Genomic DNA, 14,813 nt, shown 5'->3' on the forward strand with positions numbered 1-14,813 from the left:
ATTGAAAATTATATTCTATATTTTGATTTAAAAAAGTGACTTATCCGATTTACAACGAAGTGATAACTCAATCTTCTATTTAGTACAACACGACCCGTGGATATAATTCCTAGAAAGTGATTTATTATTACTAGTATACAGAGTGAATTTTATGTATAGATTTTTATAAATTTTTGGCCTGTAGTATGGTGGTATTTACATTGTTGTCAGATCTTTCCCTTTTCCGGAAAAATAGTGAACTGAATACATTGAAATAACAAATTTGATAATTTTTCTGGAAAAAGAAATGATCTGACAACAATGTAGATACTACCATAATACCGGCCGTATCACAAGACCCTCAATTTATAAAACTCACTCTGTATAACAGAAACAAATCAGCTTGAAAGCAATGACTTGTCTGATGATAATATATAATAATAATTTTATTATAATAAAATTGGATTTAACTCATTGCATTCAACAACTCTAGGTTTTCTCTTTTTGGAATTGTTTAATCTGATAAAAGTAATTGCCATGAAACAAAAATTAAACTCGACAATTGATCGATATAAGTAAACATCAATAACATTTTCCGCATACAAATACGATTATATCAGGACGAAATGTTCATCCCTTCTATTGCCACCAGAAAAGGTAAGAAAATAATGGAAAGGATATTGAAAAACCTTTGTTAAACAAAATGAAGATACCTATTCGTTTGCTTGTAAGTCTTTTGTAAATTTTTGTGTTTCTTTCTATGAAAGACATTACAGATTCAAAATTGAACCCTTCATAATATGAGCAGTGGTGGAGGGAAATACTTCATGTAACATGGTCGTGGTGGAATCAGATTGTCTTCTTAAGGAGTTGTTGTTTGTGCCAAATCATGTCAAACATATGAAGGAAAAACTCTCATGTTGCTGCGATGTTCTTCAAATTGATGAAACAAAAACGTCATTAGAAATAATCGATCATCAAGTTTTTGATGAATGGACAAATGGAGTGTGAAGTCAGCCGTGCAATGATGGGAGAACCCATGAAAATTGGGCACAAATATGTCCACCCACATGAATGGTACAAACTTTTAAAATTTTTCAAATTTGTACAAAAATTATTGGTATTAGGAAAAGAGATTCTTCTGGAAACCCCTACAAATAGGATGATGCTTCGCTATAAAGATAAAATACTTTTAAAAAAGGAGTCTAGATGCAAAGGATGATTCTGAAAAAATTTCCCCATGGATATTCTATTCACAAATTCCCAGAAAAACGATCTAATACAATTAACGTAACGACCCAGAAGTTGTTGATTTGCAGATGATTAAATCAAAGTTTCTGAAATTTTATGGGATACATATTTTGCGAAGTGGATTCACTATTTTTCGTCAATTTCTTGTTTAAATTGAATTTTGATCTATGCTTTGGTAAGGGCATAATATTATAAGTCACTTTTCACTGAGGTCAAATTACGTTATATTTTTATATAATATGAAAACCTGGAAAACAATAACAATTAACAGCATATAGAGGATTTATCAGCAAAGAAGATTCAAATTGCAAACAAATCGGCAGGAATATATTGAAGTTTTTCTTGGTTTGCCAGTTTTTGACCGTCATTTGACTTCTCATCGTTGATATGGTAGATGTATAATGGAGGTTATTATTCACGAGGGGAAGTTTACTGCATGAATCACTGAGTGAATAATAACTCATTATACGCGAGTAGAACACTATACTTCATCCATGATAACAAAATATTTTTGTTGGAAAATTTTGTTACATTTTTAAAATACCATTATTTTATTGTAACAAAAATTTTATACAATATATTATTGTTCATTTGAACATATCAATACAAAAATCTAGCTATCAAATAACGTTTTTAATATAAAAATTAGTTCACATTCAATTGTTAGACCCATATAGAAACAAAAGCGGACAACAACAAAACTAAAAACATCGTTCGAAAAACAGAAATGAAAATACTCAGAAACAGAAAGAGAAACACAGACAAAAGACACGATCTAATGTGGAGGACATAGTCAGATGGGGACGTAAAAAGAGCCTGGAACGAAAACGTTGAAAGGATGACCAGAGAAAGATTAGCAAATATCGTACGAGACGGTAAACCAGGACACGACGACCTGTAGGAAGACCTCCAAAAAGATGGATGGATTCATCAACATCTCATGGTCAAAGATGACAAGTTACTACAGGCCTAAGGCCTACAATAAGTTAAAGAAGAAGAAGAAGAAGTCCTGGAACATATTCACAAAAAATATATATGATAAATCATAATATAATATATTATAAATTATAACATAACATAAAATTTTGAATATTTATCATGTGGATGCCTTAACGATCCAATAGCTCTAGAAAACTGTTCGGTGATAAGTTTTCTTCTCAGCATCACGTACTTTGAAGAGAATGTTGATCTTTACTGTTGTATTAAAACCTAGTCGCACTTGGACCAAAAAATTAAACACCAATATATACTCTGAGCTTTCGAATACTTATGTAATCATTATCGGAGAATTAATTAATTGAGAATTATGGCGTATTGAAGTTTATTCTCTTTTAAAAAAATCATCAAATTCATAACAATCCAAACATCTTCCCTTTCACTTTTTCTCCTTAAAGCTGCAGACATTTGTATACATTTTCCTACCATATTACAAAGGTCACAAGTTCATCCATAAAAGCACTTTCGTGGCATAAAAAATTCACTCTTTCATTTTACAATTTCTACCTCCAAATATCGCATTACTGTTTTTGATGTTTCGAAAAGTAAGAGAGAGAGAGAACTTTATTTTCAAAAAATTGTTACAATTTGAAGCTTGTAAAAACTAAAAAACAAACAAAAAAATAACTAAATAGAGACAAATAAAATAAAATTTCACTTTACAGAATGAAACCACAATGAGTAACAAAATTATAGGTAATAGTGCAGCATGTCTGGAATTGAATATTATTAGAATGAAAGTTGTTTACAGAGTAGAAGGTACTTTCCAGTAAATATGCCCAGTAACCAATAACACATTGGCTGTAGCGGGCCAGATTGGTGGCACTGCCGGGCCAGATCTGGCTCGTTGGACGTAGTTTGGAAATTCCTGCCTTAAACGAATACAAATAAGGTTTATTTAACGTTGAGATTATGAAAAAACATTCTCATACTATTGACTAGTTGAAATGTTATACCTCTAGTTATTAAAGTAAGTTTAAAACAGAAAAGTTCTGGCACCACCTTCATGAGCTCGCACTGGAGAATATCCTCAATAAACAGTATGGGACTTAGAATTAATTCAAATTTGAATACTTTTTTCTCACTATGTATTAGTGCAGTGATAATGTTAAAAAGAATATGATGTCATAGGTAATTGTGTTAAATTTTAATAACTATTTATGTATGAACCATAGAGCTGGAGCTTGGAAGCTAGCTGGAGTGGGCATCAACTGCTGAAGAATGAAGATTAGAAATTTGTGGTTCTAATGTTCTTAATGTTCAAACTATTTCTATTAAAATAAAATATAGAACATCAAACAATAGATAGTCTACTATAAGTTATGGAATCCTTGTATAAATTGTGACAAGTACGTTGGTCAGTCGAAAACATTAATCGGATGAACTCTCCCAAAATGATGGTAAATAATATCCCGCCTGGTGTTCCTCTTCCACACAAGTTCTTTATGAAGGAAATTCTATGAATTATGAATCTGTCAGAGTTTTGACAAAAGAGAATAATCACAAAAAAGTCTATCTATAGAAACGACATATATTGCCAAAATGATTCATATTTTGTTGCTAAAACTGATTTGAATGTAATCTATGTAACTAAATAACTTCGCCTAAGCTATGAAATCAACTCTATTCATAACGACCTAACCTATAAAAATTTATTGTCACTCATTATCGAACCAATAAATTTTCAGCTCAATTCATAAATTCGATCTCTAATTTATTCAGTGTGTGTGTTTCTTATCACATTTTTTATTATTTGTTACTACTAAAAGCAATCATGTCTCATGCATATGTTCGAGTTCAAAGTTGGCGCGCAATGAATAGAGAAAAAAAACTAACTCAATTGTGAACGGGCAAAGCTTAAATAATTTAAGTGAGAACATCAGTTCCGTGAGTGAGGTTAACGATAGTGGTACAGACTTGTGCAATCTACGAACGTTTAATAATCATAATTTGGATAATGATAATAATATTATTATCATATTGTTAAATACAGTAAGAATAAGATTAAGTAAAAAAATTTATGTTTGTTTATTTTTAAAATGAAAAAAAATCATATTAAATGAAAAATAAATAAAGAAATGAAATAAAGTTAAAGAAGAAAAAGTTATGTTATGAATAAGTAATGGTATTTAACCTTGGCCCGGCCCTGGCAGATGAGCTTGGCGACCAAGCTTGTAAGCCAGGCTTGGCCCAGAGTTCTACATAGTTGGACCAAGCTTAGGCCATTGGAACTTTCCTCTATGGGATTTTTCATAGTCTTCCAGCTCCTGCTAATGTTCTTTTTTGTATTTTGTCACAATTTGTCCCATTTTGAAGGCGTTCTCTATTCTTTCCATATTTTCTCATGCAAATATATAAACCTATATTTATTTTCAAATTTCTTAGTCCTCTATCGTTCTTACATTATTCAATAATTTCCATTGTTTCGTTCTCTGAGACATCTACTTCGTTTTCTTCTCCTGCTACGTTTTTAAAAGATACTGACGGAAATTAGTTTTGTTCCATAAATATTCCAAAAAATAAAAGAAGTTTTTATAAATTGAAATATATTAGATTCATTGTTATTGTTTCCAAGTTCAAATTATTCAATTTTCATAAATAAATGTTTTTATTTCTATAAATAACATCGGTTGATTAAAAATTTTGGTTAAGTAAATGTTAGATGTTGTAACATGATCTATAATATCTGTACAAAATGTTATTTACAACATAAAACTGATTTTGACAAATTTCAGCGAAATACAATCATATGTTTAGATGAAGTTGTGAAATATGTAGAACTTTGAATAAATTCTTCTAACCCTCTATGTTGGTTGTCTCATTTCAACTAACACTACTAACAAACACTTTACACCATTAGGATTCATAAGAAAAATACATTTCGATTTACGCATATTCAAGAATTTAGAAGCTTAATTTGAATTTATTACAAAATATAGTCAAATATTTGGGTCATTTACTGAGAAATGAATTAGCGGTAGTGAATCTAAAAAAAATTCCCCATTAAATTCCTCAAACATTAAGTTAGGAGTTCATAGGAAATTAGGAGCTACTATTTCGACTCACAGAAGAAGCAAAAGCTTTCCCCTGGTATGAAGACTGCCAAACGGCGTTCGAAAGCTTGAAACCTAACCATGATATCGGAGGAGTGCTCTCAAAGATCCAACGAGAGCGAAACTAGAAAAATATCACAATATATTAACTTAGCTTGAGATCAAATTTATGCGGTTTGAAAAGTTTAATCCTAACATAATAGAGTTCGAGGGTTTGAGGATTTTCGAAGTTGATGAACAGAAATATTACGACAGAAAGTGTGTACGAGATTTTCGTTACAAAGGATTGCAGGTATAACTTCGAGCAACTAGTTCATTTTCATTTTTCATTACAAAACTAGATACATTTCTCACAAAAAATATGTTTCTTCATTTTCGTCGCTTTCTTTCCATTTCATTTTCTCTAGCATAATAATTCTCAATATTTTTACAATTAATGCATAATTTTTGCAAGCAAGACTACAAGGTAAACCATGCTTCCTGCATCCACATGCATTGCCTTAATTGATTTTGCATTCGCCAAATATCATATTCAAGATGCCAGATAGGCCATGCAATTGTGTCATTTTTATGTGAACTAAGTGCTGTTCGTTCAATTCTTATCGCCAATCATTGGAAGTCATGTCGCATTGATCCCCATAAAGCCACATTTGCACTTGTAAATAAACCCTTTGGAATCCTATTGAAACGATATTCGTACCATCGTGTTCAGCGACTTTACTTACTGTCTTACTGATCAGAAATTTCTAGGTTTGTTCTTTATTTCCTCGACTATGCTATCGTATCAAATTATTAACTTATATAATAAATTTAAATGTTGCGTTTATCTATTTTTTGAAAAAGATATTATTGTGTGAAGGTTAAACAATTTATTACGCAGTAGATTATATCAAGTTTAAATGAGTTGTATGTATATGATTCTAATTGGATCAATCAAGTTTATGACGCGTGGATTGTAATTGTGTATTATCATTTCAAAATTTATTTGGTCACTGAATTTCTTATATTTTATATAAAAGGTAAGTAATAGTGGAAATATTATAAACGTTCGGATTTCGGAATTTACTTCAAGTTTAAATTGACGAAATTTCTTAGAAAATGATACATACAAACAGGATCATCGAAGAGGGGATTACCAGAGTAAAAATTTTGGATGTATTGCTGCAAGATGTGAAAGAATTAGGAACAAATCGCAGTGCAAATTTCCAGAGAAAAATTTGAAAGCAGTTTAAAATCGATGAGAAAAGAAAAACAAGTTTAAAGCCCTGCAGTACTTTAAATATATACAAATCACCTTGTCCTAATATTAATATCAGCATTAATAATTTATTAAGACGTCAAACTTATAACTACAGTCATAGAAATCACAAAGTTTTATGGGAAGTATTTAAACGGAATTTTTTATGGATTCGAAAAACAAAACCCCCAAGGAGCAAAATTTATATGAATCGTGCCAGTCGAATACGAGATTGATTATTGAGGTATTCCAAGCGAGGAATTAATAAAAAATATTTTTATTTTAGTGAATATGATCGTAACGAACAGCTATTTATCCGATTTCATCATACTAATAATTACTCTAGTAGCCACTTCAATTGTTTATATTAAATATAAATACAATTATTGGAAAAACAGAGGAATAGTTCAATTGACGCCAACTTTTCCATTTGGAAATTATACGAAAGCACTACCTAGAGGAATATCATTAGGTGCTATTACCAAGAGATACTACGATGAATTTAAAAAAATGGGATGTAAGTTTGGAGGTAAGTTATTTCACCCTTAGCGAGTGTACCTAAAATAGATTGTTCTTAATCGACACCTATATAAATTACAACGTATAGAGAACGAACTTTTATAGCAGCAATTACTCACGCTGCATTTATTTTATCTAGTATATCTTACGTATTCAGACAAGTAGTGACGATTCCCAATTCATTCTGGCTTTTCAGCCTGCTGCTAAAGATCAATAAGCTATGGAGCAAAAGCCTTGAAGCTGCCTTGCTAACACTCTAACCTTTCGATCTATTGTTTATCCCGTACTGTTCACTAGTCAGGTAATAACCACTTTGCAAAGTGAGGTACCTGTCTGGGGACTATGCGGCTTACCTATTATGGCTTTAAAATTTTTAATATAAGTAACGCAGTCTTTGCCTATATATTACCTCGTACTCACAGAAGAGAAGTTCGATGGTTTTCTTCAGCTCCTCCCAGAATCGAAAACTATGATTAAAGATGATTGTACTTTTTTCAGGAGTATATATAGGTTTAGATCCATATTTAGTGATTGTTGATCCGTCCTACGCTAAAGATGTTTTAACAGAAGATTTTCAATATTTCGTGGATCGAGGACTATATATTAGTAAAAAAGATCCACTATCTGTGCACATTTTATCTCAAAGAGGAGAAGAATGGAAAACTTCTAGAGTAAGATCGTTTATAATTTCGTTATATTTTCAATGCATCTCATTCATTTTTTATCGTCAAATTATACTGTTTTCTACAAACGCCAATGATAATAAGATTTTTATAGATAACAGTATGCGAAGAAACTCATTTTTAATTTTCTTATACATGAGATTTTGTGGTCCAACCAGGTGATCATTTGTTTTAAAGTGCGAACCACTTTTGTTGGATTTGGATCGTCTTGAAAGACCCTTACTATCGATTGTTGTTCATATCCACAGATCCATGATTCCGTTGCCTGTCACGATCTTATCGACGTTTTTTGAAGCACCGTGTTTGAATTCTTTCAGCACAAATCGCATCAGCTTTTATTTGAACGATTGTCAAATTATATATCCCATTTTTTTTTTTTTAGTTTATTTCATCATATAATCGTATCTTCAGTTTTTTAAGTATTATTCATTTTTTGTTTATCTATATCCTACAATTATTCTTATACTTTTTACAACCGTCTATAATGGCTGACGGGAACATATCAGGGGGTTATCAATTCCTCCGGGTCAAGCATTAATATCACATCCCCAAATATTTTATTTTTCGACACTTAAGAACCGATAGCTTTTGAAATGAGTTTCCCCAAGCAAGGGGGCAAAAACAACTGAAAAAATATTAGGGTGTTTATCTCTGCATTGACAAATCCACATACAAAGGCAATTTGCCCAAAAGCTTCTAAGTGGAAATGTTTCCAATGTTCACTTATAGCTTGAACAAAATCTTTCTTAATGGATAAACACTATCAGAAATCATTTTGAAATCCATCCTTATATCACCAGACCTTTTTTTCGAGATTTTGTATAAACAGTAATTATAAAGTAAAGATCGTTTCATGAGGAATTTTGCGAGAGTTCGAAAGGTTGTCGTGTTCTTATAAACAAGAATAAAGTGGATATTAAAGTATTCCTTGCATTATATGCTTCTTTTCCTCGAAGATGATAATGAATGATTTCTAAATCCATTTATTCCAACATCATTTTCAGAACAAATTTTCCGTAATGTTTACTTCAGCAAAAATGAAGCAGTTCTTTCAAACGATGTCTAAATGCAGTCAGGATTTAAGAAACACTCTGGATCCGTACGGTGACGGAGAGAAAGACTTAGATATATTTGAAACATTTGCTTGTTATGCAACAGATGTGATTGGTAAGTAGTACTGTTGATAACTTCAGCAGGTTTTTAAAATCAAACCATAGATCGGTATTATTTGGTAACTCTGTAATTCAGCTTTTAGTAGGAGTTCGATTTGTTATGTTAGGTTTGTTAACAGTTGTCTTATCATTCAACAATTTCATCATTTCATTATTATAAACTTCTGATTTCGTAATAAAAGTTTTATTAGATTTATCCGCTCAAAAAATATTGAAATGTTTTTTTTTTGTTTGATAAATTCTCTGGTTTTAATAATATTTTGAGATTCAACACATAGAATATTTCAGTATTTAGTAAATATATTAAAAGGTCATCATTAGATTAGAAAAAAATAAAACTGCATAAAAAGGTCAGGTCAGATCTCAACAAAAAAAAACGTTCAATTGAAACACTCTTTGAATCGGAATCAAATACAAGAAAATAAGAATTTTTAGATTATTATTGGTGGTATGACCTTGAAAAGGTGACAGCAGCCTTGAAAGCTTACTTCATGAATTGATGGTATAAACTAGAATATTACTGGAGTATATTGACTAATAACATCTCTTTTTTAATTTGAATTTCTGTTCTCTACCAAACAACAAAACTTTTTTGGAAAATTTGGAAATACACAATCAAGTTTTTAGATTATTTTATCAGTAAATCGTTACTAGCTTCTCAATCCGGCACCACATTAGACTGATTCCTGAGGCTGCTGGTTTCAGCTGGTTAGAGCTCAGCTCTACTCTTTCATGACATGGTTTCCAGTAGCGTTTCAACTGACCAAAACTGTACTCTGCCAATTAATATTATTAAGTGGTACATTCTTTTAGATACAATTTTGAAATTCCGAATTTGTTTTATCTGCATATCAAATATGATCTTTATTTTTGTAAAAATTACTAGTGAAAACTTTTTAACTAACCACCAATAATTTCCTAATAGTATTTGTGATTTGTGAAAGGTCAGTGATACTGATTCTGACGTCGAGTTAATCTAAATACAAAATCAATATTATCTATGTAAAGTAATTTGATTACATCCAATCACTTTTCTAATTATTTTATGTAACATGTTTTTGTTTATTATTTCAATTCGTTTCGTTTCTATTTATTTCAGGATCGGTTGTTTTTGGAGTTGAAGCAAACAGCTTTAAAAGATCTGACGCAATTTTCAGGCAACTGGGAAGGAAGATTTTCACTAATTTCACCATATTAGATCAAGTGCGTCTCTTTTTAACAATTTGTTACCCAGATTTTTCAGCTAAAATGGGTGTATCGAACATACAACCTTACATTCAAGATTTTTACTTGAAATTCATGAAAGAAGCTCTAGACTACAGAGAAAAAAATAATATTATAAGACAAGACTTCATACAGCTTCTGATTGAGATGAAACGATCTGGGATTGAGCTTACCTTAGAAGAAATGACATCACAGGTGAATACATATGATTGCTTACCATTATTTATGTGTAAAAAACAATATTTTTCATACTACAGAAAATTTTATAGAAATAAATAAGTTTAATAATAATTTTCTTTGCGAGCCAGTACATAAAGTATTTATGAGTAAAAACACTAAGCAACATCGCTGAGGTCAATTTAAATTTCGTAGGCATTATTATTTTTCGTTGGTGGATTCGAAACTTCATCTGGATCCGCAACTTTAATATTATTCGAACTAGGTTTGCATCAAGATGTGCAAGATAAAGTTAGAGAAGAAATAAATCAGGTGTTAAAAAGACATGACGGGATACTTACTTACGAAGCAATCAGTGAATTGACTTATCTACGTCAAATATTCGATGGTAAGTTTTGAAAAATCATAATTCGTATATATCACATACCAGAAAATTCCTCTGGTAACTTACACAATCCTGTAAGACATGTATTATTATTATGAAGATTCATAAAAATTCATATGGTGAAACGAAAAGGTGCTTTGTCTTCTAAATAATATTATTCGGATTCAAGTATAGGTGCAACACGTGTTAGAAAGGAAAGGAAAACCACCGACAGTATTCTACTTAACGATTCTTTAAGTTTGGCTCCTTTAGCCTGCCACCAATTAGTAACAACCCTTCATAATTCTAACAAATGATGACTCTAGTTCAGACGATTCTGTCTACCATTATTATTTATAAAGATACTTTGGAATTGAAATGTTTTTTACTTCTTGTTATTTGCAAAGAATTCATTTTCCTTCATGGTTTTTGCTTTGAAATTTTGTTTTCCAGAAAAAAAAAACGAATAGGGTACAAAAAGGGCTCAGTTTACGTCTGGTACCCTGCTTAAACCAAACGCACTTTCAGGCAGATACAATTTACTCGTCTATTTACGTTTTATAATTTAATATTCAGTTGTAGCAAGTATAAAATTATTTTTTCCAAGTTTCAAGTAAGACTATAATTAAGTGCATCTATCTAAATAACGGTTTATAATGCCCTCCGATATATAATGATTCGATTGTCTTTTAAAGAATAATAAATTTCTAAAATGAGGTATCTTTCCCGACGGTATGGCAAGGGTTTTTATAATCTGCAATTGGAAGAACTATATATAAACTTCGTTTACTAAACCATTGGGTTTCTAGGTCATCGACTAAAAGGTGTTCGGGATTGATGAGAAAGAATTATATTGGCGGATTCTTCTAGGTCTGGTTCAATATAGAAAGTGTTTGCGGAACATATAAACCTTATGGTAATCAGCTGCAATTTAAAGTACCTAGTGAGACTAGATCTTGCTGGAAAAGTACGAATAAAAGTTCTACTGGAAAGAAAAAATAATCCATATCACCTTGTTACAAATTGCTTTGCCATTACAATCCAACACAAAGCATGTTCTTGACGAACAAAATGTAGAAGCAAGCACTTGCCCTCCTCGAAACTATCCCAGGTAATGGAACAATGGGTGAATGTAGGAGTCAAACTGTAGATGCTCCTAAGATGAGAGCAGCTCTCATAGACAATAAACCTTAGAGGTGATAATGTGATGTGACCTTCTATATATGATTTGACCCAATCTAAATATCAAGAAGTATCATGAGGCATCATTGAGGACGGAAAAATATAAAAACCTATTCATAACCATACGTTTTAATTCCCATCTTGAAATTAATATTATTCTACTATTGTATTATTCTGCTTACAATAAATTACCGCTGATATTGCCATTAATTATTTCAATGTTTTTTAGAATCTGCAAGAAAATACCCTCAAATAACAAATATGACTAGGATATGTGTTAAGGACTATACATTCAAAAACACTGATATCACCATTCATAAAGGCACATATGTACTATTGCCAGTTCTTGGATATCATTGGGATGAGGATTATTATCCGGATCCGTCGAAATGGGACCCTGATAGATTTGCCGATAAAAATGAAAAGCATGTAGGATATTATCCCTTTGGAGATGGACCCAGAATTTGTATTGGTAAACATCCAACAGTTAACGTATTCATATATAAATTATTAATTTCTTGTATTTTGTGTACATGGCTTCAAATTTTACTACATTTGACACGTTGAAATTATTTTGAGATGTTTCCTTGTCCTTTACGAGGATGTATGTATCTAGTTAGCCTAGACCAGTTCTAGGCTAACTAGGCTGATAGTTTTGGGCTTAGCCCACCTTGTTGCCTCAGTCCGTCTCAGTTTTTTAATAATTTTTAAGAGAGAAAAAAATTGACGTCTTCATCAATATACTTTTTGTTTGTTTTGTTTCCCAAAATATGCTAAGAGTACACTTTCGGAACCGGTTTTTTCTTCGCATAACTTTCTATATAATTCAATAGCTTTTAGGTGGGGATGCTTATTTTTTTCTGTGCTGCTGCGTCAGCAACCTATTTCATTTGTTGTAAGGTACAATCCATCATTTCTTCATCGGAGGACATTTTTCTCTATTTATTATTCGCGAACTGAATATCCATCCGAATTTATCTAACATTTATCTATATTGATGACAGTTTTTTGCCACATAGAACAAATATTCTTGATGCTCGATTATAAATGTTAATATTTCGAGTAACACCCACAACTTCATTATTTCAAACGACCTTAATTTTCTCAACCAATAAATGATAATCGTAAAGTGATACTAATCAAAAGATGATAATTGTTATTTTTTTACAGGTGCTCGATTTGGTTTGATGCAGGTCATCTTGGGAGTGGTAGCTGTATTGAAAGATTTCAAAGTATATGCCAGTCCTAATACCAAATTACCCCTGGAGTTTGATGAACTAACTTTCGTTACTAAAATGAGACAAACCATATTTCTGAGGTTGAAAAAGATAAAATGATAAACAATGATGTTCACAAAACGTTTTTTTTTTTTTTATGAAGAAAGACAATAATTAGACATATATTTGTAAAAAAGGCATTTTGATTTATAAGTAGATGAATTTCAATGATAAATCGTTCTTATTTAAATAAATTTGACCTTTCCTTTGACCTCCTTCCTTATCATACTCACGAAATATACAATAATCATTGGAAAAAGAAAAATAGGTGTGTGTGTGACTCCCGCTATTTTTTAGTACCCGTAAAATAAATATCTTCAATAGAAAATCCATATCACTTGGTACCATATCACGTTTTTATTGTTCTTACGCATAAACGAATTATTTCGTTACCATAGCAACGAATAATAACTTATTAGAAGTGTAAGTGTAAAGTTTGACGTCAAAAAAGTAAACCAGAGTTACGAGCAATAGCTTGAAAGAAAAAAAGATGTCCACCGAAATTGTGAAAATGGAGCCATCATCAAGTACCTGTATTTTAAAGGGTTAAGAGGTAAGCAGATTTTCGAAGAGATGCCTAATAACCTTGGTGATCAATGTCCTTCGTATGCGACCGTGAAAAATTTGACTGCAAACTACAAAAGAAGTAAATTTTCCATTGAAGATGATGACCGATCGGGAAGGCCACTTTCTGTGTCAGTCCCCGAAAATATCGATGCAGTCCACGACATGATTTTATCAGACGCGTTTATCATATAGTTCACGTCAATTTGGACATGAGAAAAATTGCTGCAAAATTTTAGGTTAAACGTCAAAAAATAGGTTTTTCGTGATTATCAGCAAAACGGTGAATTTTATCATAACGATATTGTAGGAAAAAATTGTAGACCATAAAATTATCTACAATAAATGTATTAGTACTTTTTTTCTATGATCCACTGTTTTTGAGATATAACGATTCAAGAAGTTGGTAATGTTTCAGATTTACTGTCGTATTTAATGGCTATAATGATTGCACGAGAAATACCAAAGCTGCAGTACAACATCGTCGAACTTTAGCCACATCTTCGTCGATTGATAATTTATTTGATAAACTTATGACAGTTCCAACCAATTGACAGAAATTTTTTACAAATACTCACAACAAGTCTCGGTTCATTTCAATGTTGTTAGAAAAGTTTACTGCTGAAAATATATTGGTAACACCATTAAATACGACAACTTTTACAACTTTTTGAATCATTATATCTCGGAAACAGTGGTTTGTAGGAAAAAATATTAATTTTATGATCTACAATTCGTATTTGTATTGAAAATTCCGAAAATCTCATTTTTTCGTCCTTTTACCTTGGATAAAATTTTTTCCACACACAGAAATTATGGAGAACATTCAAATTCTATGCTTGATGGGAATAAAATGGAACTTCGAATGTCTAAATTGACCGTACTATAATAACACTTTTTCAATTGATTATCTGCTCCAACGGTAAACATTTATTCGACAATTAAAAGTTCCTGCTAAAGTTATGTGGCTAATAATTATTCAACACTTTATTAGAACATGCAGAAACCGGCCCTTAATAATAAATGTGATTGGGCTTTGCATATTGGTTTGTTGTATGCATAACGTTTTCACGTGAATACGTACATAAATAATTATTCATGCAATGATAATTTCGTTGTAACAATTACTTGGACG

General features: G+C 31.3%; 1 protein-coding gene across 2 annotated transcripts; it reads left to right on the forward strand.

The window, feature by feature from the left end:
* Positions 1–107: 107 nt before the first annotated feature.
* Positions 108–13,289, forward strand: LOC130443440 (probable cytochrome P450 6a20). 2 transcript variants are annotated; one of them, XM_056778061.1, is made up of 8 exons: positions 108–4,218; positions 6,803–7,045; positions 7,534–7,706; positions 8,723–8,885; positions 9,990–10,309; positions 10,487–10,679; positions 12,067–12,309; positions 13,008–13,289. In XM_056778061.1, coding segments are annotated over exons 1-8 (1,503 nt in total). In that variant the 5' UTR covers positions 108–4,217; the 3' UTR covers positions 13,175–13,289. The 2 variants fall into 2 exon arrangements, with proteins under 2 accessions (XP_056634039.1, XP_056634040.1); XM_056778062.1 differs by lacking the exon at positions 108–4,218 and adding an exon at positions 6,128–6,298.
* Positions 13,290–14,813: the final 1,524 nt, after the last annotated feature.

Source organism: Diorhabda sublineata, chromosome 4, assembly GCF_026230105.1.
Source record: "Diorhabda sublineata isolate icDioSubl1.1 chromosome 4, icDioSubl1.1, whole genome shotgun sequence".
In the NCBI taxonomy this organism is placed as follows: domain Eukaryota; kingdom Metazoa; phylum Arthropoda; class Insecta; order Coleoptera; family Chrysomelidae; genus Diorhabda; species Diorhabda sublineata.

Coding starts and splice junctions, on each gene's coding strand:
- LOC130443440 (XM_056778061.1), top strand. Junction 10,310..10,486: donor TAGAAGAAATGACATCACAG/GTGAATACATAT, acceptor TAAATTTCGTAG/GCATTATTATTTTTCGTTGG. Junction 10,680..12,066: donor TCTACGTCAAATATTCGATG/GTAAGTTTTGAA, acceptor AATGTTTTTTAG/AATCTGCAAGAAAATACCCT.